This window comes from Microtus pennsylvanicus, chromosome 3 (genome assembly GCF_037038515.1).
Source record: "Microtus pennsylvanicus isolate mMicPen1 chromosome 3, mMicPen1.hap1, whole genome shotgun sequence".
Taxonomy (NCBI): Eukaryota; Metazoa; Chordata; class Mammalia; order Rodentia; family Cricetidae; genus Microtus; species Microtus pennsylvanicus.
Window position 1 is genome coordinate 67,420,268 of NC_134581.1, and position 23,868 is coordinate 67,444,135.

Below are 23,868 nucleotides of genomic sequence, written 5' to 3' on the forward strand. Positions count from 1 at the left end.
GAAAGGTTTATTTTGGGTCATGGTTTTCAAAGATTTCAACCCATTATTAGCTACTTCTATGCTGGCCTGGATAAAGCATTGTGTTGATGGCAGACAACAGGACAAAAGGGAGAGAATTATTATAAAATAAACTTGATAGATGTCATCTGTGAACCAGGAAGTGACCTCAGCACACTCACTATTTGACACACTGTGACATCATTTAAATTTATTAGTATATGTAATAAATACAATTTAGATTTTTCACAGATGAGAAATGTAATGTTAACAGGTATAACAAAAATTGAAATTGAAAGCTCTTCAGAATCTTCATTAATTTTAAGAGTATATAGAGGGCTGAAGAGATGGCTCAGAGGTTAAGAACATTGCCTGCTCTTCCAAAGGTCCTGAGTTCAATTCCCGGCAACCACATGGTGGCTCACAACCATCTGTAATGAGGTCTGGTGCCCTTTTCTGGCCTGCAGACATACACACAGACAGAATATTGTATACATAATAAATAAATAAATAAATAAATATTTTAAAAACATACACACAAAAAGAGTATGTAGAGGTTCCTATGCTTAAAATGTTTTAGGTCTATGATTAAAATGTTTAGGTCGGTTACTCTGGGGTCATTTGTGGAGGAAGTAGCAGTTTGGTTTTTATGTACATGCATTATTACATGCATTATTGTTTCCTTCTCTGTCAGGCAACTAGAATAATTCCTCACATTTGCTTCATCATTTCCTTAGTCTCCCTGTCAACACAAGTCTTGAAAGATAAGATAGTATTTCTTACTTTATGCCTGTGAAAGGCAATGTATTCATATTAATGAATTGTATATTCTGCATTTTCTTTTGCTTTAATGATGTAAGCAGATGGAATCTTTTTAAATGCCAGCTGTTTCTTCTGTGAACTGACTTTTTGACATTTATAGGTAATTAATGGAATTAGTTGATTTCCTTGAGGATGTGTCCTCCTTTGCTGCATGGAGGACTAGAGGAGTAGTCATATCTTTATATGTCTGATTACAACATTCTCATTTCAAAACAAAATCTGTTTAGAAAGGCTGCCTTTTTAGAAAATCTTTTAAGTACCCATTATCTATAACCTTCCTATTGACCTCTGACTACATAGTTACAGGTCTAAATATTTAGGGCTATTTGTAACTTCTAATCTTGCTACTATAAAAGTTCCTATACAGTGTCTTAAGTTTCAGAACCTGAGGGCCCTTTTCTTTTAATTTCTTTTACTCACATAAGTTATGTGACTTGATTTCCAGGTCAGTCACAGATAGAGATCTCTCTGAAGTGTATTTGAAGTGGCAGAAACACTCCCAGCTTCTGAAGGACAGTGACTTTAGTTTTCAGGAGCCTCTCATGGCTCTACGCACAGTTATTCTGGAGATCCTGGCGCAAAAGGAAATGGAGAACTCCCAAGGAGGGTGCTGTAAGGACATTCTTACCAAACACCTTGTAGAATTCTCTGTTCTGGCCCGAACCTTCAAGAACACCCAGGTAAAAAAACAAACAAACAAACAAAAAAACCCTTGTAAAATTTGTCATCTCACTTCTTGGGCTTCTGTATTACTCAGATACCAGAAGGTATAATAATGTAAAGAAGAAATGTCATTGAAAACTAGAAATCACTACTATGTATAAAATTACTTAAGATTTCATATTGAGCCAGGCTTGTGCATAGACCTGTTATAATCCTGTTATTGTAGAGGGTGAGGTAAGAAGATCACAAGTTCATAACCTACTTGGGCAAAATGAGTTCAAGGTCAACTTGAATAACCTAGTGGGATCTGTCGTAAATGCACATTGAAAAAAGGGCTAGGACTATAGTTGTGTGGTATCATGCTTGTTTGACTAGTATGTGGAATCAAACTCCAATATTAAGGAGAAAACCAAACAAAACTTCTATATTGAAATTAGACAAAAACCTGAACTCTGCCCCAATTCCTGGTTATAAAATGAAGATAACTTCCTGTTAGATATAGGTAACAAAACAATGGTTTCACATACTTATACATGCGAGATTCTCTGGTCTGCAGGTTGGTAAGTAAGCAGGGAGCTCATAAAGATAGTCCCTGACAAATAGTGAAGTTCTTGGTGAATGGTAATTGCTTCTTTGGTTTTTAATCTTAGTGGTAAAAGTATTTATCTCCATATGCTATTTTTATTGCAGCTCCCTGAAAGAGCAATATTTAAAATTAAACAGTATAATTCAGCTATTTGTGGAGTCTCTGAGTGGCATTTGGAAGAAGCACAAGTGTTCTGGGCAAAAAAGGAGCAAGGTCTTGCCTTGAATATTCTCAAACAAATGATCAAGAAGTTGGACTCCAGCTTTAAAAAGGTATGTGCTTGGTTTAGTTGGCTGGTTTAGTGTTTTCATGTTATTGAAAAGCATTTCTGTGCTTCAGAATATGATTAAGGTTTTGAAATTACTGACTCATGAACAAGATATTATGAAAAAGAATTTTGAAAATTAATGTCAGATATGAAACTAGGAAACTTTTTCTTATTTAAAATGAATCTATCCGTGTTGTGGTATATTCATTTAATTGATCCCAGTGCAAAGTCTTTCAGTTTTCTATAGAAGTCAAGAATGATATAGAGGAAATAAATGGAAATACATATTATAACTTTGAAGTAGCAAGAACAAAAATGGAATTAGAAACGTCTGAGAGAAGAACAGTGGAAGACAAGTTAGAACAGTTTGTCATTCTAAGTGCTCTGAAAATATCATATTCAGTGGACAGTTCAGGGTTTTGTAGGGCCAGGAATTATTTATTATAACAAAGCACTGGGTGCCAGTACAACTTGCTTAAATATTCCATAATGGTACAGGCCCTAAAGTATGGGCTGTTTGTATACTCAGTTTTTGCATTGTCAAGTAATAATGATATACCTAGTTAGTTCATAGGATTCCTGTGAAAATCATAAGTTAAGCTGGACAGTGGTGGCACGCGCCTTAAATCCAAGAAGGCAGAAGCAGGCGAATCTCTGTAAGTTCGAGACCAGCCTGGTCTATAAGAACTAGTTCCAGGACAGGTTCCAAAGCTACAGAGAAACCCTGTCTCCGAAAAAAAAAAAAAATAAAGAAAGAAAGAATATCATAAGTTAATATACACAAATCTGTTGGAAGGTTTCTGGCATTTTTAAGTAAATGTGAGTTGTTCTGTTGATGAAGATGATAGGGTGGTTATTTCATGAACTTACATATTTTACTTATTTTAATAGTTATGTGGTAAAAACATTAAGAAAAATATTTCTGAGTGCTTTTTCTACCTACATGGAGGACATTTTTGTAATCTTGAAAAGGAATGACATTTTAAGATTTTTACGTCTTAATACAGAATGATGCAGGTCTAAAAGTCATATATGCTGAGTGTCTGAGGGTTTGTGGCAACTGGCTGGCGGAAACCTGCTTGGAAAATCCTGCAGTCATCATGCAGACCTACCTAGAAAAGGTAGGTTGTTGGTGCAACTCTGAAGATTGAGGTTTAGCATAAATACACTTGATCCTAAGCAAATGCAAGTGTAGTTTCATGCCTCAGTTCCTGCTGGGGATCTGTAATCCTTAGAGCAGAATGAAACAGAATGCTACAAAAGAGGGAACAACTTTAAATACATGTGTGTCTTTTATCTACTCTTTAGAACCACCCCTAACTACTCTTTGAAGAATTTATTTTATCTTACAAACTATCTTATTAGGTAACATACAAGCTGTCATTGTTACTTGTATGTGGTTCAGCTACCCAAAGTAGGGATTAGGGTTTTTTTTAATTAATTAATTAATTTTTTTTTTTAAAATTTCACATTCCATCCCCATTTTCCTCTCACTACCCTTCTTTCACCTCCTGCTCCCCTTACCCCCACCATCCCCTCTTCAGAAGGGGAGTCACCAAAGTCTGGGATACCACGTTGAGATAAGACCATGCCCCTTCCCCCAAATCAGACTGGGCACGGTATAGGATTGCACTTCTAGTCCCCATTGACCTTACTATTTCTCCCTTTTTATCCTTCCTTGTCACTAATTTGGGAAATAGTTATTTTACTCAGTAAGTTTAATATGAAAAGTGAAATGTAATTGTCACTGATACTAAAGAGCTCTTCATTTCACACAGTTCATTGCATCTCTTAGCTGATAAGGGTTCCAGGTCATCGAGTTTGGCATTTACGTATACATAAGTGATTTACCTTGATTTGAGTAATTCTTTAGCTTTGTTTAACACTTGTAAATATGAACTAAGCGGATTGTATGTTGTTGAAGGCAGTGAAAGTTGCTGGAAGTTATGATGGCGAAAGCAGTGAGCTCAGAAATGGACAGATGAAGGCATTTCTCTCATTAGCACGTTTCTCCGATACTCAGTACCAGAGAATTGAAAACTACATGAAATCATCAGAATTTGAAAACAAGCAAGCCCTCTTAAAAAGAGCCAAAGAAGAAGTGGGCCTTCTAAGGGAACATAAAATTCAGACTAACAGGTAATATGTCTACAAGTGGTGGTATTGTGTTCAGCTAAAGGAGAATTTTCATGAGAAATGCGACTCAAACTTGTCATCTAAATTACAGTTTTGAACACATAAATTGGCTGTTTTTACAGACTTTATCAGTAGTTACAGCTTCAATCAGTCTTCAGTACACTGACAGATGTTCTTCTCTGAAGAGCTGATATCTTGGTTTAGCTCTTAGCAGACTACGTGAATGTTAGTTGTTTGGTTTTCCTAGGTACTGAAATTAAGCACAGAAGCCTGCTTTGGCATTGTCAAGTTCCTTTAAGTCTGCATTGGGTTTTGTGTGTTTGGAATAAGCAGAGAATTAACTATAGAATCCACTCTGTTCTTGGGTGTATGGAAGACTTTTATAGGTTGCAGTTGTGACATTTAGTTCCTTTCACTATCCTTAGAATTTTTTTCCTTGGGAATAAACACCTTGTTTTTCATTTATGCTGTATGAGATGTATGATTTTATAGTTATGTAAAGTTTTGTGACTTTTATGTGTGAATTTATCAAATGCAAGATACACAGTAAAGGTTCAGAGAGAGCTGGAGCTAGATGAGTGTGCTCTCCGTGCGCTGAGAGAAGACCGGAAGCGCTTCCTGTGTAAGGCAGTTGAGAACTACATCAGCTGCTTGCTGTGTGGAGAAGAGCATGATGTGTGGGTATTCCGGCTTTGCTCCCTCTGGCTTGAAAATTCTGGAGTTGCTGAAGTCAATGGCATGATGAAGGCAAGTCTTACTCAACCCAGCATTTGAGCATCTGCTTTAAAAACTGAGGCATAAGCCCCTTCAGTGTCTGGTTTTTTACATCCCTGTGTTCCCCAGCAGTGGGTTTGGTGCTCCGAGAATAAGTATAAGCTCTAAATGATGCAGGTTTGTGTAGGGGTGAGAGATTTATCCTTGCAGATATCATATGGCAGTGCCTCAAAGGGAATGCTAGACTGGGGAATAGAAAAACCATTAAAGATAATGTGATCCTAAGCAAGAATTTTCCTTTTTCCTTTTTTTAAAAATACTTTTAAGGGATTTTTTTCCCAATAGAGTGCTTTTACAAATAAAGAAATTTTATAATATATACAGGAATACTTTCTAAGTTTTTATTGAAAAAAATCTTAAGATATGGTTATAAAATATTGTCAATTAGTTTGAAGGCAAAATGTTTCTCTAGAATGAAAAGAATAATAAAACTCAGGGTTAAGTAGAGCCAGTCTATACTACTGTGTGCATTTAACTTCATTATTTCTGGCATATAGGGAAAAGAACTTGCATTTTGGTTATACACCGACTTCTTGGGAATGGAGAGCATAGTAGGACTCGGGTCCACATTTGTGTTCCTCAGAGTCACTAGAATGTATGCAGTGGTTAGCATTCCAGCTCGAGATGCAACTTAATTTAGGGCTAAGTATTTTTATTATCACTGAATCAGGCTTCCTAGGCTTTATTAGAAAGTCTTTGAGACAGGCCAAGAGACAAGGGAAATTGTGTAGTTCGTGAAGTTTTGATAGCCACTAGGTTGTGCTAGTAGAGGAACATTATTTTACTATCATCATTTTGGCTTAGATGTGAGGTTATATTACACATGTCTTAATCTTGCTTTTTTTTTAATAATAGAGAGATGGAATGAAGATTTCATCATATAAATTTTTGCCTCTTATGTATCAATTGGCTGCTAGAATGGGAACCAAAATGATGGGAGGCCTAGGATTTCATGAAGTTCTCAATAATGTAAGTAGACTTGAAGTCAAAATGTAATAATTACCTTTCTTTTATATTACTGAATAAAATATAAAGGAAAGTGAGAAATCAGAATGTAGTAAGAGGAGCGGCTGCATCCTGCCCAGCTAGCTTATATCAGAAATAACCACAAAGAAATTGTATTAATTAAAACACTGCCTGGCCCATCAGCTCTAGTCTCTTATTGGCTAACTCTCACATTTTGATCTAACCCATTTCTAATAATCTGTGTAGCACCATGAGGTCGTGGCTTACCGGGAAAGATTCTAACCTACGTCCATCTTGGGCCAGAGCTGCATGGCGTCTGCCATACTTCCCTTCTTCCCAGCATTCTGTTCTGTCTACTCTGCCCACTAAGGGCTGCCCTATCAAAAGGCCAAGGCAGACGGACTCTTTATTCAACCAATGAAAGCAACACACAAACAGAAGAACCTCCTACACCATTAGAACATCAAATTGTTTCCTTTTATTACAGATAAATTTGTCTCTTATTTCTCATGTTCCTTCCTAGTTCTCTTTCACACAGACATGTACTACTTACTGCACAGTAGTGACATAATTTGAATTTATATGTAAAGCAAAATTTAAAATGTATATTTAATTTTTTTCTATTGGGTAAAACTAATAGTTATTAATTTTCTGATAGCTGATCTCCAGGATTTCAATGGATCACCCCCATCATACTCTGTTCATTATATTGGCTTTAGCAAATGCAAACAAAGATGAACTTTTGAGCAAACCAGAGGCAGCAAGAAGGAGTAGAATACCCAAAAATGCACCAAAAGAAAGCTCTCAGCTTGATGAGGTATTCAGATTAAATACAAATGCCCTTTGTGTTGTCGTGGTTGTTTTTTCTCAGAGTGTTCCTTTCTTAATTCTCAGATTTTAGGAATGTGTGTTGCTGGTAGTAGATTCTAAATACTTTATTATGATGATGCCACCCAAAATTTGTTAACAATCCCTGAACATTTTCCAGAGCACAAATACTGGCTTAGTTTTGTTTTCTTGTAGCAATAGACAAAGAAAATCCAGATTTTAAATAGATTTATTTTTAATACGTGTGTTTGCATGTATGTATCTTGTGCTCACAGAGGCCAAAAGAGGTGTTTTAATCCCCTAGACCTAGAATTGCCATGTGCATGCTGGGAACTGAACTTGGGTCCTCTGAAAGAGCAGCAGGCGCCCTTAACCATCAGACCAATCTCTCTAACCTCAGAAAAACAGATTTTTTGAAAAGTACACAAGTCTTAACCTTGGATTTTATGTGTGTATGTCATTCACTGTATGGGTGTTTTGTTTATATCTGAGGCATTATAGTCCTTCCATTGTCTAGATATAAATTCTCTTTGTGTAGCTCCAAGAAGCTTGGTTCAGTGGATCTCGTTCTGTCTTTCTTTGTTCCTTGTTGATGATGATAGGATCGAACAGAGGCTGCAACCAGGATAATCCATACCATCAGAAGTGAGAGGTGTAAGATGGTGAAGGACATGGAGGCACTCTGTGATGCTTACATTATTTTGGCAAACTTGGATGCCTCTCAGTGGAGGAACCAGAGAAGTATGTTTGAAAGTGTTGTTGCTGCTATTGTTTCAGCTTGACCTTCAGTGATACTCCTCAGTTTACTGTTGTCACTAAACTCTTTATTTTTAAATATAGAAGGCATCAATATTCCAGCAAACCAGCCAATCACTAAACTGAAGAATTTAGAAGATGTTGTTGTTCCCACTATGGAAATTAAGGTAATTTACCATTAAATCTTGATTTTTAATAATACTAAATTACACATTAGTAGATTAAATTATCTGTAGACCTTTTTATGTAGTCCAAATGGCTAGTCATTGCAGTTTCATGTGTTTCCACCTAGATATTGTCTGTTAGATTTCCTTTCCCTAAGCCTTAAAATACACAAGCTTCTGAGAATTCCCATTGTTTTACTATTACTTTAGCACTAAGGACTAAACGTTTTTATACTAAGCCTTTTTATACTTTTAATTTTGAGACAGGGTCTTACTGAGTTGACCTAGAACCTGCTCTGTAATTTAGGCAAGCCTGAAACTTGACAGCCCTCCTTGTCTCAGTTTCCTTAGTACCTGGGACTGTAGGCCCATGGCCCGTTCAATTGTTTCACTTCACGTTGCTCCACTTTTTTCAAGTATGTACATGCTTGCATGGGGGTAGGGGGACATGGTGCTCGTGGTAAGGAAGCACTTTACCAGTTATTTTGTTTTTTAATAATTCTTTATACAGTGGAAGTATTGGTTGTGATGTATTGTATTATTTAATAGAACAACAGTATACAGTACTACAGTACTTTTAAGTTGCTGTGTGTACATACTAAATTTAGCTATTCACAGTGGTCTTTTTTTATTACTAGAAGTACCATGTAGACAGGATGCATGTAACAGTTATGGTTATCATTTTACAAACTGATGTGTGAGTTTATATATTAAAATTAGTATCTTTGTTACTGAATCTGACCTGTTACTGAATCATATTTGTTAACTGATTGAGGCTCTGTTGTTTAACTGAATATTTTCACTTTTCAAAATTAACCTGATGTTTTTGTGAATTATATAATTTCTTAGATGATTTAATAGATGTAAATAACAACTGAGTTCTAATTTTTCAGTAATTTTTCAGCAACACTATTCTAATTGACTTGAAATGCTGAAGTTTTATTAAAAGATGTTTAAGAAAGTAAACTAAGGGGCTGGAGAGATGGCTCAGTGGTTAAGAGCATTGCCCGCTCTTCCAAAGGTCCTGAGTTCAATTCCGAGCAACCACATGGTGGCTCACAACCATCTTCTGGCCTTCAGACATACAGACAGAATATTGTATACATAATAAATAAATAATTAAATAAATAAGTAAATTTAAAAAAAAGAAAGTAAACTAAATTATATGTAATTTTAAAAATCTGGGTTGGCAAGATGCCTCACCATGTAAAGACACTTGTTGCCAAGCCTGTAAACAAAGCTCAACCCAGGGACCAACATGGTGGCACACACAAATGTAGACTCACACACAAAGTAAATAAGCAAATGAAATAAAAACCTACCAATGTCATTTATTCTGACTTTAAACAAAGTAAGTTAAAGATCCAGTTCTTAACCAGCAGTATGTTCTTATCTGTTTTTTCTCTTACTATTTATGATTTGTTTTTCTTCAGTGTTCAGTGTTTATCTCTCCTATACTAATTATGTGTCATTTTTTAGGTTGATCCCACAGGAGAGTATGAAAATCTGGTGACTATAAAATCATTTAAAGCAGAATTTCGCTTAGCAGGAGGTTTAAATTTACCAAAAATAATAGATTGTGTGGGTTCTGACGGCAAGGAAAGGAGACAGCTTGTCAAGGTGAGACTTCCTGTTTCTGGTATAGTCCTTTGAGGGTTAATGACATCAAAGTCAAGAACAATTTGAGTAGATGTTGTCTTCTTCTTTCATTTGCTGGCTGTGTGACTCTAGCTTTATCCTGAATAATGACAGGTAGGAAACATCTGTGAAGTAGACATACAGTTTGCTAGAACCAGACTGCTTTTTTATTGTGTGTCTTTCTTGAAAGACTATCAGAGAAAGTCTTTCCTGATATTGTGGATTAAAACCAGGTCCTTGCTCATGCTCAACAAGTCTCTGCTTGTGAGTTATATCCCAGCTCTTGTTTAGGTGTTATTTGAAATAGATCTTGTTAAGATGACTGGGCTGAGCTTGACTTTGGGACCCTCTCAACTCAACTTCTGGAGAACCTGAAATTGTAGGTCAGCACTACTGGGTTTAGCGTACTATCGTTGTATGGCTGATTCAAGAGAAAGAATGTTACCAAAGTATATACACACCATGAGCTTGTTTCTGAAAAAAACAAGCTTGCGGAGGTGCTTTTGAGGTCCTGCTGAAGATAGAAAAGAGATAAGATATTACTTTAGCTGGGTGTTTTGTTTGTGCCTTCAGGTGAGGGAGTTCAGTTAATAGTGAAGCAAGAGAAACTTAGTCTTTTGTATTAGTCTGCTTCCCAGTTTCATAGTTTTTTCTAAATGAAAGAATCACAGTAGCTATTAATTATTCAAGAGACTCTGAAACGGAGCATACCTCAGATTGATTTCTGAGAGCCTTGTACTGCTGTTCTTAGATCACTGTGTACTTATAGTACCTGTTTATGTCTGGTTGTTCTGAAGGGCCGTGATGACCTCAGGCAAGATGCTGTCATGCAGCAGGTTTTCCAGATGTGCAATACACTACTGCAGAGAAACACTGAGACTAGAAAGAGGAAACTGACTATCTGCACATACAAGGTAACTTACTGGCTTCTATTCTGGTGCTTCACCAAGTAAAGTGTACTATTTGTACCAAGGATGAGCAAATGTTTTCTGTAAATTAACAAATAGTGAATATTTTAGACTTTGAGAGCCACTTAGGTCCCTTGAATTTTAAATCTGTAAAGCCATTCTTTGCTTACATGCTGTACAGAAATAGATTGATGCTGTTATTTTCTTTAGAGGCCATTGATTGCCACTCTCTGGTGGGACAATACAATTTTCATTATCATTTAAAGTTATTTGCCATTAGATATTTCCTGTAGTTACCTGAAATATTCTGTCTACCGTTATTGTAATGAACTATAGGGATTTTGCTGTTGTTTGTATGTATATCGTTTATTAGGTCATGGTTTCATTCATACTCAGGTCAGTCTATTGGAAAGATTTCCAAAATTTGGATTAATAGGTGATTGGACACATGCAACTATAATTTGGTAGATTTTGCTAGAGGACAGTCAGTGGAGTTAGACCCATTTCCATTTCCTTCACAGTAGAAATCTTCAAATCATGTTATTCTATTAGCTGATCTTTGGCTTCTTAATTAACTCTTAATTAGTTAATATAAGAACCAACTATTTTAATTAATTAATAAACATAAGAGATAAAATTCCGTAGGTGTGTCCTTCTCTGGCTTTGTTCCCAGGTCTCACCCACCTCTCCGTCCTCTGTCACTGCTGTAACAGGACTTACTGCTGGTGCCTTTTCCTTTTCCCAGAAATATATGAACAAACTAAAACGCATTTAATTCACCTTGTAGTCGAGAACCAGTTCTTTCCAGACAGTCTAACTATCTGTCTCTTTTATTTTCAGAAGGGTAGATTCTATAAGTATTTTCTCTAGAAATTTAAGTATTTTATCAGGAGCTAACCTAAACATTAATACTTGTTTGAAAATACAGTGGGAAAATGTTCCCTTCACAAGTTAAAGAGTAACATTAAACTCGCTTCAGCAGCCCGTATACTAAAATTGGAACAATTCAGATAAAATTAACATAGTTCCTGCACAAGAAGGAAAATAAGAGTAACTGCCTAGCAGTGGCATTAACAAAATAAATACAGGAATGGGCTAAAAAAAATTAGGAAAGCATAAAATGTAAAGGAAAGCTGAGATATATCTTAAGTGGAATGGCATTGAAAAATATCAGCTTATTTCAAAATAATTTTTGATGGTAAAATTTCAGTAAGACATTTTGTAAGTACTGTTGAATGCTTGCCTAGCACATACATGGCTTCTATCTCCATCACTGGGGTGGGGTGTAGATGGGGGTGGAGGAAATCAGTAAAACTGAGTAAGCCTTAAAATATTTTCAGGGATACATTTCTAAAAGCCCAGTGTAGATGCTACCAGCTCAGTTACATTCCCAGTCCAACAGATGTAGTTACGGTTCTGTGAAAGCTTTTTATTTTTAGATTTATTTTTGTATATGAGTGTTTTTCTCACATATGTGTCTGTGCACCACATTGTGTGTGGTGTCCTCCGAGGTCAGATGAGCTGCCATATAGGCACTGGGAACTGAACCCAGGTTCTCTGCAAGAATAAGTGCTCTTAATTTCTCTCTCCGCTTCCCTTTCTCTCTCCACACCTACCCCATCAGTGTACGAGTTTAAGGCTGGGTCTCCTGTAACTCAGACTCAGAGTGTGTTTGGGGCTGACGTCCTAGTGTGCTTGGGCTTTTGAAGCCATTCAAGTTGCTAGAAGAATTTACATATGGATTGTGTCCCTACGCTCTTTGGAAATCTAACTTGCTTTTACAGACTCCCTGTTTGTCCTTCATTTGATCTCTAAAGATAGATTGTCACCTACCAATTGGAAGGACTACTTCTTGTGAGGTTATTTGCATCTCAAACACAATAAATGTAAAGTAGAGCTCTTTTGTTAACCATCTTCACTTTCAGAATAACCCTTTCTTCATGCCTCAGCTAAAGGTACTGCTTTCAGGCAGAGTAAAGCTCAGACACTGTATTTTATTTTACGGAAATTTAATATGTGGGGCTGGGGAGATGTCTTAGTGGGTAAAGTGCTTCCTTTGCAAGCATGAGGACCTGAGCTGGAACTAAAGGGTTCCTCGGGACACAAAACAAAGTATTTCTACATATCTAAATATAGTAAAAGAAAAAAATATTTAGAATTAAAGATACCATAAAAACAGGGGATCCATAAAGAAAGTAAATTTTAATATTATAACAAGAAATTTACATATAGACTATACAATACCTCTTACAGGGAATTTAAAGGTTGTCATTAGAAAAAGATAGAAAAGAACAGAATTCATAAGTAAAAAGTTGTGTGGCCTATAAATTTATCATATGATATTCTGTTAGTCATCTGAAAAATACAGACTAAAACCCACAGTGTGCTACAGTTAGCGTGAAAGTGGCAAAATGTAAAAGTCAGACATGTGTTGGAAAAATTCAGTAACAACTTTCTTGGTAATTCTATAAATTGCAACAGTCAACTTGGATAGTTACTTCATTAAGTTAAAGATATACATTCCCTGTAACCCTGTTACATTTTTACCCATGGTCTATCACTGCAGCAGTATTTCAGGGAAAATTGTGGGGGTCTCCACAAACGCTATGGCCAGCAGAGGCTAGAAGTCGGCTTCAGCACAACTCAGTAGCCAGTGTTGGTCAAACTTCCAGAGTCTGGCACTCAGTAGTTTACTTTAGGCATATTTAAGCACAGCACAATATGGTAAAAAATTTCCCAATGATAATTAACTCAGTCCCATGTGCACAGTAAAGGTTAAGACATGACTACATCAAAACTCCTGCAAAGTACAAGTGACATAAAGATAGGTTCCATATATTAACTGAGAGCAGACTCAAGGTCATCAGTGCTCATGATAGGGATCTAGGAGAGGATAATGCTATAAATTAGCCAAGATAAGCTCAAGGTAAGGGTTTAGAGGAGCTGGTATGTCCTGGCCGTACAGATAGCACAGAGTTCACCAGGCTATTATCTGTCTCTGCTCCCAGTCTTCTGAGCAGAAAACAGGTTATACAGCTCTCCCTTTGAAGAGACAAAGGTTTTTCTAGTTCTCATCTGTGAGCACAAGGACCTACATGTCTCCTTCAGGAAATAAGAAAACAATACCAACCAATATAAATGTTGAAATGCAAGCTGGATAAGTTGGACAGTTGTATGTGTGTGTTACCATAAAGTTATGAAATTGATAGTTAAGTATATTAACAAAGCCAAATATGAGAATATCAAGTGAGAAAAACCACATTGTAGAAGCTGACACACATATTTTTTTTTAAAGTTTGTAGCTCTCTTGTCTTCTGGCACGCATGCCCCCAGTAATAATTAATTAATTTGTGAAATAATGTTGGCAGGTATTTGTACATAAATAGCTTTGAAAATAAAACACCAAAAATGCATGAATGTGGAAAAGCAGTAGCAAGCATTGTGATGGTGGGAGGAGGCGTGAACACAGCAAGAGGCACAAAATAAGCTTCACTTCTTCCCTGCAAATTTGACAAACTCTTAGATTTGGTAAAGTGGTTTAATGTATAAAATAATATTTGTTTCTTATTATTTTTACATTTGTATGTTTATAAAATACCATGATTTTAAAAACAATTATCTCAGTAAAAGTTCTCATTTTTGTTGAGAATTATATTTTTTCTCTTCTTAAAATTAATAAGACTTTAAACAAAAATACAGTATAATTAAATAGTGAAAGTATGTTAAATTGAGGCCACAGTCACAAGTAATTGTTTTCCTAGGTGAAATGTCCTAAGTGTCCTGGGTAACAAAAGTGTAAGGGAAGTAGTGGGTGTAGTGGTGCATACCTATAATCCCAGCTACTCCAGAGGCTGAGGCAGGAGCTTTGAAAGTTCAAGGGTCGTAGGCTACATAACCACCCTGTTTCAGAAACAAAGCATAATTGAAGCATTCTCTACTAAATGAACAAATTAATTATGGACCAATCACAGATAATGTTGAGTGTCACTAATACGAATGATATCTCGGAGAATTTTGGGTACTGAGGGATGGGTAGCTTGTCTTAAGTCTAAGCAGAAGCTAGAAAGGTGTTCATTTCTGAGCCTTGTTATTTCTTGCTTTCCTCCCAAGATGTTAATAAATTCTGGGAGATGCTTTGCACTACTGATGATGAATGGTCATCCACGGGTCTTTGATGTCTTTCTGTAATCAAATGTATTTGATTTCACCTCAGGTGGTTCCCCTCTCTCAGCGAAGCGGTGTTCTTGAGTGGTGCACAGGAACCATCCCTATTGGTGAATATCTTGTCAACAACGATGAAGGTGCTCATAAAAGATACAGGCCAAATGATTTCAGTGCCCATCAGTGCCAAAAGAAAATGATGGTGAGTTGAAAGGTTATTTAATAGCTTATAAAAATATATAAAGCTACCAAATATTGTAAAATACAAAATATAGCTTCATGAGATAATTGTTGAACATAGTATTTAGTTTACGAGATGTAAACTTACCAAGATGAATGTGTAAGTGACATAGGGAGGTCTTTACACAATATGAAGTGCCAACTCTGTCATATTAAAAATATAAACATTGTCCAGTTTATATTAGTTTGCTTCCAGTTTGTGATAAGGTGATTCTTAATAAAACAAACAAAATACCAGTTAAAGTAGAGAAACAAATTAAGCCATTTTTACATTAAACAAGTTTCTGAAATAATTTCCATGCCATTGGCTGTCTGGTTTGGCTTTTACTTGCTGTTTTAGCAGCACTTATTGAATGCCTCTTGTCAACCAGGTACTAAGCTGAGACGTCACAAATTTGACAGTCATTCTTATCCCTACTTTAAAGTGAGATTAGGGACTGTAATTTATAGCAGAGCTTTAAGACTTGTCTGTCCAAGGTAAATTATTTGTTTTTTGTTTTTGTATTTTTGTTTGTTTTCCAGAAAATTCATTTTGATTTCTGTCACATGGTTTTTGTTGTTAGCTTGTTTTAAACTGTGTGTGTGTGTGTTTGTGTCCCTGTATGTGTGTATGTGCTGAAGGTCACAGGACAACTCTGTAGTGTCGGTTCTGCTGTGCCTGTCTATGGGAACCAGAGATTAAACTCAGGTTGCCAGACTTGCATGACAAGCTCCATTACCTGCTGAGCCACCTCACTGGCCCCTCAAAGTTTATTTTAAATATGTGATCAGCATTTGATGGAAGTTTGTGCAGGCACTAGTGGTAAAGGATAGGCTTAGAGGAGGAGGTGCTTCTTGTGCCTGGTGGGGAGGAGTGGAGAGTTAGATTCTCGAAACAGACCCTTGTGACGAATAGGATATCAGGTTTCCTTTAGCGGGAGGGTAAAAGGGTGGGGAGCTGAGGTAGAGTCCCTCTAGACCTGGCTATCCTGTAGGTTTCAATGTAGACCAGGCTGGCCTCAAACCTGCAGAGATGTGCCTGTCTCTACTTTCTGAGTGCTGGGAGTAAAAACACATGCCATCATGCCCAGCTACAGATTTACATTGTAGAAAGAGAGTTCTGACACCAATATATGTTGTCATTTTGAGAAAACAGATTAGGGATATATTTTAACTAAGTAAGACTAATTAATGGTTATATATGTATATATAAAATGAAGAAAATCAGAAATGAAATTGTTTAGGAATACAAAGGATTCACAGCGGAAGGGTATTGGGTGGGGTAATATACTCAATACGTAATATATACCTGGATAAAATTTTATTAAAAAGTAAACAACAGCAACAAAAACCGTGTGCAGAAGGGTGTGCTCTTCACAGTTTTCTGGATGGTGAGGTGAGCAGCTGTGTTTGGCTTTGGCACATCACTCAAGTTAACTGGAGGCGCCTGGACCAGGTTAGGATGTCATCGTCTAGTGTATGGGCACTGAGCCTGCTGAAGTCGATAAACTTTGCCTCAGGAGAATATTCCAGAGAGAGGTTTCAGGACAGAAGCCTGATGTCTCCATCCTGTCACAGTGCATGTGGTGACACCACCTAAGATGATTGGGAGCTGCCTCTAGCATGTCTGTGTCACTCCATCTATAGTATAAGACCCTTCAAATTAGAATTTAATCAGTCAAAGGATAGGATCCTAATGGGATCACCACTTGAATAAAACTTTCCTGGCCAAGTTGCTAACCTCTTATGGGTAGAATGTCTCGTTTTTCTTCTTATTGTCCCTATAATTTGTTAGCTATTTCACATAGAAACATTGTGGATATTAGTTGAATGACGTGAACACAACACTGAGAAAATGTTGCAAATGTTCTGTTTAAAGGATGTCCAGAAGAAGTCTTTTGAAGAGAAATATGATACCTTCATGAATATTTGCCAAAACTTTGAACCAGTTTTTCGTTACTTCTGCCTGGAAAAATTCTTGGACCCAGCTGTTTGGTTTGAGAAACGATTGGCATATACGCGTAGTGTGGCCACATCTTCTATTGGTAATCCTGTATTACTTACATATTGAGCACATAACTATATTCTGACTTACCAGATGATGATAGTGGTAATGGTAGTTGTTGCTCAAACTGTCTTCACCATTTGATCATTGTGTTTGTTCATGCTAATTTGTTAGCTTGCAACCATCTTTATAGACGAGAATTCCATTCTGAGGTAGGAAACTAAAACCAGTTTTGTTTTGTTTTTAATATAGTGGATATAGTTTATTTTCACTCCCTTTAATATAAGTTCTTTGAGATTTTCTTTGGAATATAAAACTTCTCATAGCACCCTTTGGCTTTCTTTTATTATTGTTCTTCTGTACAGAATCTCTGTAATAGATTTCCACTCAATGGTTCATTGTTTAGTAGAATCTCAGAACAGAAATTGTGATATGTATTTAAATACTTGCTATTCAACGTATGTTTTGACTTTTTAATTTTTTATGAGAATGGAATAAAGTTGTTAGATAAATTAGTTAACAAAATCCTAAAGTATGAAAACCATAACAATGTAGAAACTGGGTGGCCGAGAAGAACAAGTGGGCCCTCTCCCTACAAAAATAACAATGTAGAAACTGTCTCATGTTAATTTGCAACTAAAAACAGTTTCTTGTGCCAGTTTTGTAATGTACTTAGAGTGACAGGACATGTAGGTTTAGGCAAGATCCCCAGTACTTGTGGAACCTCTTCTTCCTTGAAAATCACTAATTGGGTTAAAGTGGTGTGAGTTATGAATAAGAAATCAGGCTCAGTTAACAGTAAGGCCAGCCAGGCACGGGACATCCTGTTTGCCACCCAATGACTTTTCTGTAGTACTACATGGTAGCTCAGCAGACTAAAGGTATTTTAAGGCATGTCATTCTCTGTCTTAAAAATCAAAATGCAGTTATGCCTGCAAAAGCACCTGTGAAATCAAGTAGTGATCCGTTTCTGGTCAGCGTAGTTTATCAGGCAGAGAGGAAAGTTTCACTGTTGAATGTTGAAGTTGCCAATCACTGTATCTCTCTTAAGAACACTTAATAAAAATTTGAGTGTATTACACTGGCTGAGGTAAATCAGGGTCTTGAGCTTTCCACTAATTTTTCCACACTAATTTCAGAGAAAATCAGTGCTTTCTAATAAAGAGAAAACAATTTTAGCAGCATATCTATTTTTAAAACATAGTATACATTAAAATATCTGGCTAGATTTGACTTAAACTCTACATGCTACTTACAATGTATAATTTTCTTTAAATAGCTTTAAAGTCTGAACTACTTAAAAATTGTTTAGAATCAGCAGTATTATGGTTGGATATATGTTAGAGATTTTACATGGTTGTTTTGTTTTTTCCCTAGTTGGTTACATCCTTGGACTTGGTGATAGGCATGTACAGAATATCTTGATAAACGAGCAGTCAGCAGAACTCGTACACATAGATTTAGGTGAGTAGTAAAAGATTTGTATCTTTCATTAATGTTTAGTCATCAAGGACTATTTGCCTATGAGAAAGTATATAACTTAAGTTTTTTTCTTCAGCATAAGCACTTGTGAGATGAGCAACCATCTTCACTTACAATAATAAGTAAAACTTACTGTAAGAGGGGGCAGCTCAAGAAAAGAAGGAAGAGTGATCGAGAAGGTGGAAATCTAAAAATGGGGACAGGGTAATAATTGAGAGCTGTCCTAAATATCGCTAGAGGGAACTCTGCCTATAATTAAGTAGAGGGCGGGGTAGTAAATTAACAAGATAGATAGGCTAAAGAGTTTTGACTTTTCATCTGCTAAATTTTGGGAAATATTTAACCAAGAGCCAATCATGTTTGAATTTTAGGTAACTTTCTAAGCAATTTGGACCAGGAAGTTAAGAGAGAAAATAATAGTGTAGATATGAAATGATGAAGGTTTGGACTAGAGTTGTAGTGACCAGGAGATTAGAGTTGAAGATGGTTGTGTTCTAGGTTTTACCACTAACGTTAGTTGTGCAGACTGAGAGAGGGATTTCTAGACAGCTGAAGCATCTAACAAAGGAATACAGCAGGCTTCATAAAAAAACAAATAAAATAATGAACGAATAAATGAAAATAAGAAAAATTATGTGTTTTACACATTATTTTAAAACAGTGAGATTTCTGGAAAGTAGTGGAATCTTGATATAAAAGCGTTTGGATGTAATGGCAAGTCAAACTCTCAGCAGTAGAGAAGACTGAAATCCCTGGGCTGGCGGAGATTCTGATCTCACACTGGAGATGGAGGCTTTGGGAATGCTAAACCAGAGTGGACTTGGTTATTATAATCCTAGCACTTAAAAGGCTGTGGAGGAGGATTTCTGAGTTCAAGGACAGCTTAGGTTATATAGGGAATTTTTTACCAGTCTGAGCTATGAAATGAGACTCCATTTCAAAACAAAAAGATAAAAATAGGTCTCAGAAACCATGAGGAAGAGGTATCTTAGCTGCTGAGCCATTTCTTCAGCCTTGCAAGGAGTCACCTTCTGAGCCACAGGAGGAAAATATCCCATGAAGGCCATAATAAAGCCCAGGGTTAATTACAACAGAGAGGTGAAGAGAATTAGAGTGTCCTCCTAGTGAGGAAATCCCATCCCAAAAACTGCATACTGTGTGACTTCATTTATATAGTCCATTTGATATGGCAAAATTATATAAATAAGCAAATTAGTGGTTGTTAGATGATTGGGGATAGATGTAGGGATTGACAAGCCATGTGAGGAAAGTAGGTGTGGCTATAAAAGGGCTGTATGGAGGACCTCTTAGTGATGGAATGTTATATGCCTTGGCTGTACTAGTGTCCATATCCTGGCTATGATGCTGTATCATGGTTTTTTCCTGTAGTGAGAAAGACTGGTAGAAGGTGTGAAGGGTGGTCCTTGTGCATTATTTCTTAGAATTGCATGTGAATCTGTATTTTTACCCCAAAATAAGCATGTGAGTTTATATCTCAAAACATTTACTACACGAGTCTTCTAAATTTCAAACATGCCAGTTTTCCACTGTTTAAATCATCCTTTAATGTGCATTCCTTTGCCAGTAAGCTGTTCTTTTGCATTTGAAGTGGTTCTCAAAGATGATGGAGAGGTAATAGGCAGGGAAAGCAAAAATAGAGTAATCCTCAAGTACTGATAGCATGTGAGTGACAGGTTATTTGCTGCCTTTACAGAGTTAGCATGTACTTAAAGAGACCGTGTGTCAGCCAGTCACACTTTCTTGCTTCACATCTTTGATTTTAGGAGTGGCTTTTGAGCAGGGTAAAATCCTTCCCACTCCAGAAACAGTTCCTTTTAGACTCAGCAGAGACATCGTGGATGGCATGGGCATCACTGGTGTGGAAGGTGTCTTCAGAAGGTAAGGGAGGAAGGCAAACAATTTTTGCTATCAAGTTTATTATTCAGCTAATAAATTTATATAGATGATGGGATTCAGTGGTAGAATGACATCCCGGTACTTAGTACTAAGGAAAAGACCCTTGGTACAGATAGTAATTTTCTTTCCAGCCACCTGGGACTTAATTCAGCATGGCACATGTTGTCACATCTAACGTCCTCTGGAAGAGGCCCACTTTTACTGTTATTCAACCTTAGCTGACATGCTCTGTTTTTACTGTTTTGTTGGTGCTCATTGTTGGGGGTGTTAAAGAGATAGTAGTTTTTTGTTTTTATTTTTATTCTTCTCTCATATAATACATTCTGACTTCAGTTCCTCCTCCCTCTACTCCTCTCAAGCACACCCCACCTCCCCTGTCTCCCAGATCCACTCTCCCTCCATTTCCTTTCATAAAAGATCGGGTCTCCCAGGGTTATCAATCAAACATGGCATAACAAGATGCAATAAGACTGGCAGCAAACCTGCATATTAAGGGCTGGGCGAGGCAACCCAGTAGAAGGGAAACGGTTCCAAGAGCAGGCAAAAGAGTCAGAAACACCAAGCTAGCAGCCATAATATATATGCAGAAGACCTATCTCAGACCCATGTAGACTCCTTGATTGCCGCTTCAGTCTCTGAGCTGCTGTGAGTCCCTTGTTTGTTGATTCTGTCAGCCATGTTCTCCAGGGTCCTCAACCCCTCTGGCTCCTACAGTTCTTCCTCTGCCTCTTCAATGGGGGTTCTTGAGCTCCAAGGGGAGGGACCTCATAGAGATCTCCAAATTGGGCTCAAGAGATGATACTTCTGTCTGAAAGAACCATGTTCTAGTATAGTTCAAAGCCAAAGATTTTTTGTAGTTTTCCCAGTAAAGATCTATAATCTCAGATTGTAAAAGTAAATTAATACTTGCCCCAGTAATCAATCAAGACAAAGTATTTCATAGCAGTAGTGTCTTTTTTTTAAAATAAGTGCTGATCTTATAAAATACACACCACATATTTGTATTTATTTATATTAATTTCTGGGACATCTCTTAAATGCTGCCTTTGCCAACTGGTCTGCTTTTTGAAATAAAATTTTGGGAATTGCTAACAAGGATCATCTAAGTATGCATGCATAAGTGCATATAGGCAAAGATGACTGAAATATTGGTGTGCTACAGAATTCATGTTTGTAATGTGTTTTACCTTGCAGATGCTGTGAGAAAACCATGGAAGTTATGCGCAGTTCTCAGGAAACTCTGCTAACCATTGTAGAAGTAAGACATCTGGATTCCTTTACTGGTCAGCCTGCCTTGTTAGGAAGTCACTCATTTGAAGAGCATTGCTCATTTCATGTAGACTGATGCTGGGCAGCAGCAGAAAGGGACACAGTGGACATTTTCTTACGTCACAATGTTTGGGGTTAGAAACGTGTCTTGGGATATTGTAGCATTTTTAAGTAATCTCCAATTTCTAAAAAATAAATGAGCACTTTGACATCCTAGACATCCCACTTCGGCCTGTTGCTGTTGTGCTTGCCACACAAGCATGAGGGCCTGAGTTGGTATCCCTAGAAGCCTTATAAAAACCTAACATAGTAGTGCATGTTTATAATCCTAGCACTGAGGAGGCGGGGACAGGAGGATCTTTGGGACTCATGGCCAGTTAGTATAGCCAAATTGGTGAGTTACCGATTCGGTGATAGGCACTGTCTCAAAAAGAAAATGAATAGAAAAATGATTGAAGAAAACACCTGACATCAACCTCTGGTCCCATCACACCCTCACACGTGTGTACATATACATACCAATGTAGCTGTATGTATCCCATATGGGATTGAGATTGGTTTCCATGAAATCAGTAATATATGTCATTTTCCCTCCAAATTTCAGAGCTAATTTAATTGCAAATCAGAATACCAACACTGTTAGTTATGTAACTGAAGAATGAGGTTTGCTGTTGAGGCTCTTGTAGTTCTTGTTTGCTATGTAGCTTTGAGACAGTTCATCTGAATGGAGCTGTGTCCTGCAGAACATGTGTTTAAATCAGGTTTATCATCTCATGTAGACCCAGGACAGAGAGGGAAAAAAGTCATACTTCCAGTGCTTATGACATTAATTCTACCCAAGTGAGAATTGTGTGCGTCTGGCAGTCATTACAAAGCTGGTAAGGATGTGTGAGACAAGAACTCAGCTATTTCCTACAGAGAGAAATAAAGGAAGTTGAGTACAGGCCCGACTGCACACAGGTATCACCTGTTCTGCTTCTAACGAGTACTGTTACCTGAGTTTGAACCAGATTTTTAGGGACGAAGAAGTAGGAGCATGTGTGTTTTGTAAATCCCTCCTGTGCAGGCAGGGTTGAGAGTCATTTGTATTTCGCTGGCACTATTGAGACTCATAGTAAGGGTGGAGCTGTGTCCTTTAGAAGATTCAATTAGCAGTTTGCCATGCTGGTCTGAGTGAGAGTATTACATCTGAGAAATGATTTCTGTTCCCACTTACAATACCTCTATCCCTTTAGAACAAACCCACCCTTCACAGTCACACAAAGTTCTATTGTTGCCCCTGGTAAATCAGTCCAAATTTCTGAGAGTCATTTGCCATGGTTTTCCTAATATTAAGGAACAGTTTCTCTTTCATCACTGCTGTCTCCTGCTCTAGGGCAGTGCTTCCCAATAGTATTTTGACTTTCAATCCCGAGGTCACTCCTTTTAATTTCAGTCCCTCCATGGTTTATCAGTGGTCCTGGAGGACACTCAGAGCAGCGGCACAAAATTAAAAGCTTTTGATACTGCTGATCTAGTACATGTCCTACAGTTAAAATATGCTGAAGACATTTTACAGTCCTAGCATGTGGATGCTGAGGAAACCCAGTGAAGGTGACTATCAGAAACGATTGTGGTCCTGTGATACTGGCCTGGCCTCTGTAACCAAGTATTCTACTTACTACCGAGACTGCCTAAGTCTGACTGAGAAACAAGAAATGTCTGTGTGTACACACAGCAGGGCAGTTTGCTGTTGAATACTTTACATCCTTTTATTAGATTCACTCCGCTTGGGATCTAATTAATAGAAAAAGAGCCACTGGAGTGGGTAGTAGGATGGTGGTCAAAATGTTAGTTTTGATGGAGCTAAAACTCCATTAGGGAACATGGCTTAAGAGTGAGGTGAAATAGACCTGGAGAGAGAAGAGAGTAAAAACCACAGTGACAATCTCCTCCAGCTAGGACAGTGTCATCCAGCCTGACACCTGACCCTGGGGGAAGAGTGAACTCGGGGTGGGATGAGAACCTTGGAGCTTATATTTAACATAGCTCCTCTGCACAAATACATAACTCATCTCTTAGTCTGCTCCCTCCGCCGGCTGCTCGAGACTAGTGTTATTTCATGTGGTTGCTATTGTTGATTGTAATCAACATGCACATCGTTTGTTTTTTTGTCTAGGTCCTTTTGTACGATCCTCTCTTTGACTGGACTATGAATCCTTTAAAAGCTTTGTATTTGCAACAGAGGCCAGAAGATGAGACTGACCTCCATTCTACCCCCAATGCGGAAGATCAAGAATGCAAACGAAGTCTTAGGTGGGAGATATTAG

General features: G+C 37.4%; 1 protein-coding gene across 3 annotated transcripts in view; it reads left to right on the top strand.

Moving 5' to 3' along the window:
* Atm (ATM serine/threonine kinase) overlaps positions 1–23,868 on the top strand; it is a 107,442-nt gene that overhangs the window by 78,882 nt on the left and 4,692 nt on the right. For all 3 annotated transcript variants that reach the window (XM_075965888.1, XM_075965887.1, XM_075965889.1), the window contains 17 exons: positions 1,265–1,499; positions 2,173–2,340; positions 3,344–3,457; positions 4,261–4,475; positions 5,012–5,223; positions 6,106–6,215; positions 6,871–7,029; positions 7,643–7,781; positions 7,881–7,963; positions 9,440–9,580; positions 10,396–10,512; positions 14,720–14,869; positions 16,766–16,931; positions 18,269–18,355; positions 20,158–20,272; positions 21,485–21,548; positions 23,718–23,854. In XM_075965888.1, the coding sequence (XP_075822003.1) occupies positions 1,265–1,499; positions 2,173–2,340; positions 3,344–3,457; positions 4,261–4,475; positions 5,012–5,223; positions 6,106–6,215; positions 6,871–7,029; positions 7,643–7,781; positions 7,881–7,963; positions 9,440–9,580; positions 10,396–10,512; positions 14,720–14,869; positions 16,766–16,931; positions 18,269–18,355; positions 20,158–20,272; positions 21,485–21,548; positions 23,718–23,854 (2,412 nt within the window). The remainder of the gene's footprint in view (positions 1–1,264; positions 1,500–2,172; positions 2,341–3,343; positions 3,458–4,260; positions 4,476–5,011; positions 5,224–6,105; positions 6,216–6,870; positions 7,030–7,642; positions 7,782–7,880; positions 7,964–9,439; positions 9,581–10,395; positions 10,513–14,719; positions 14,870–16,765; positions 16,932–18,268; positions 18,356–20,157; positions 20,273–21,484; positions 21,549–23,717; positions 23,855–23,868) is intronic.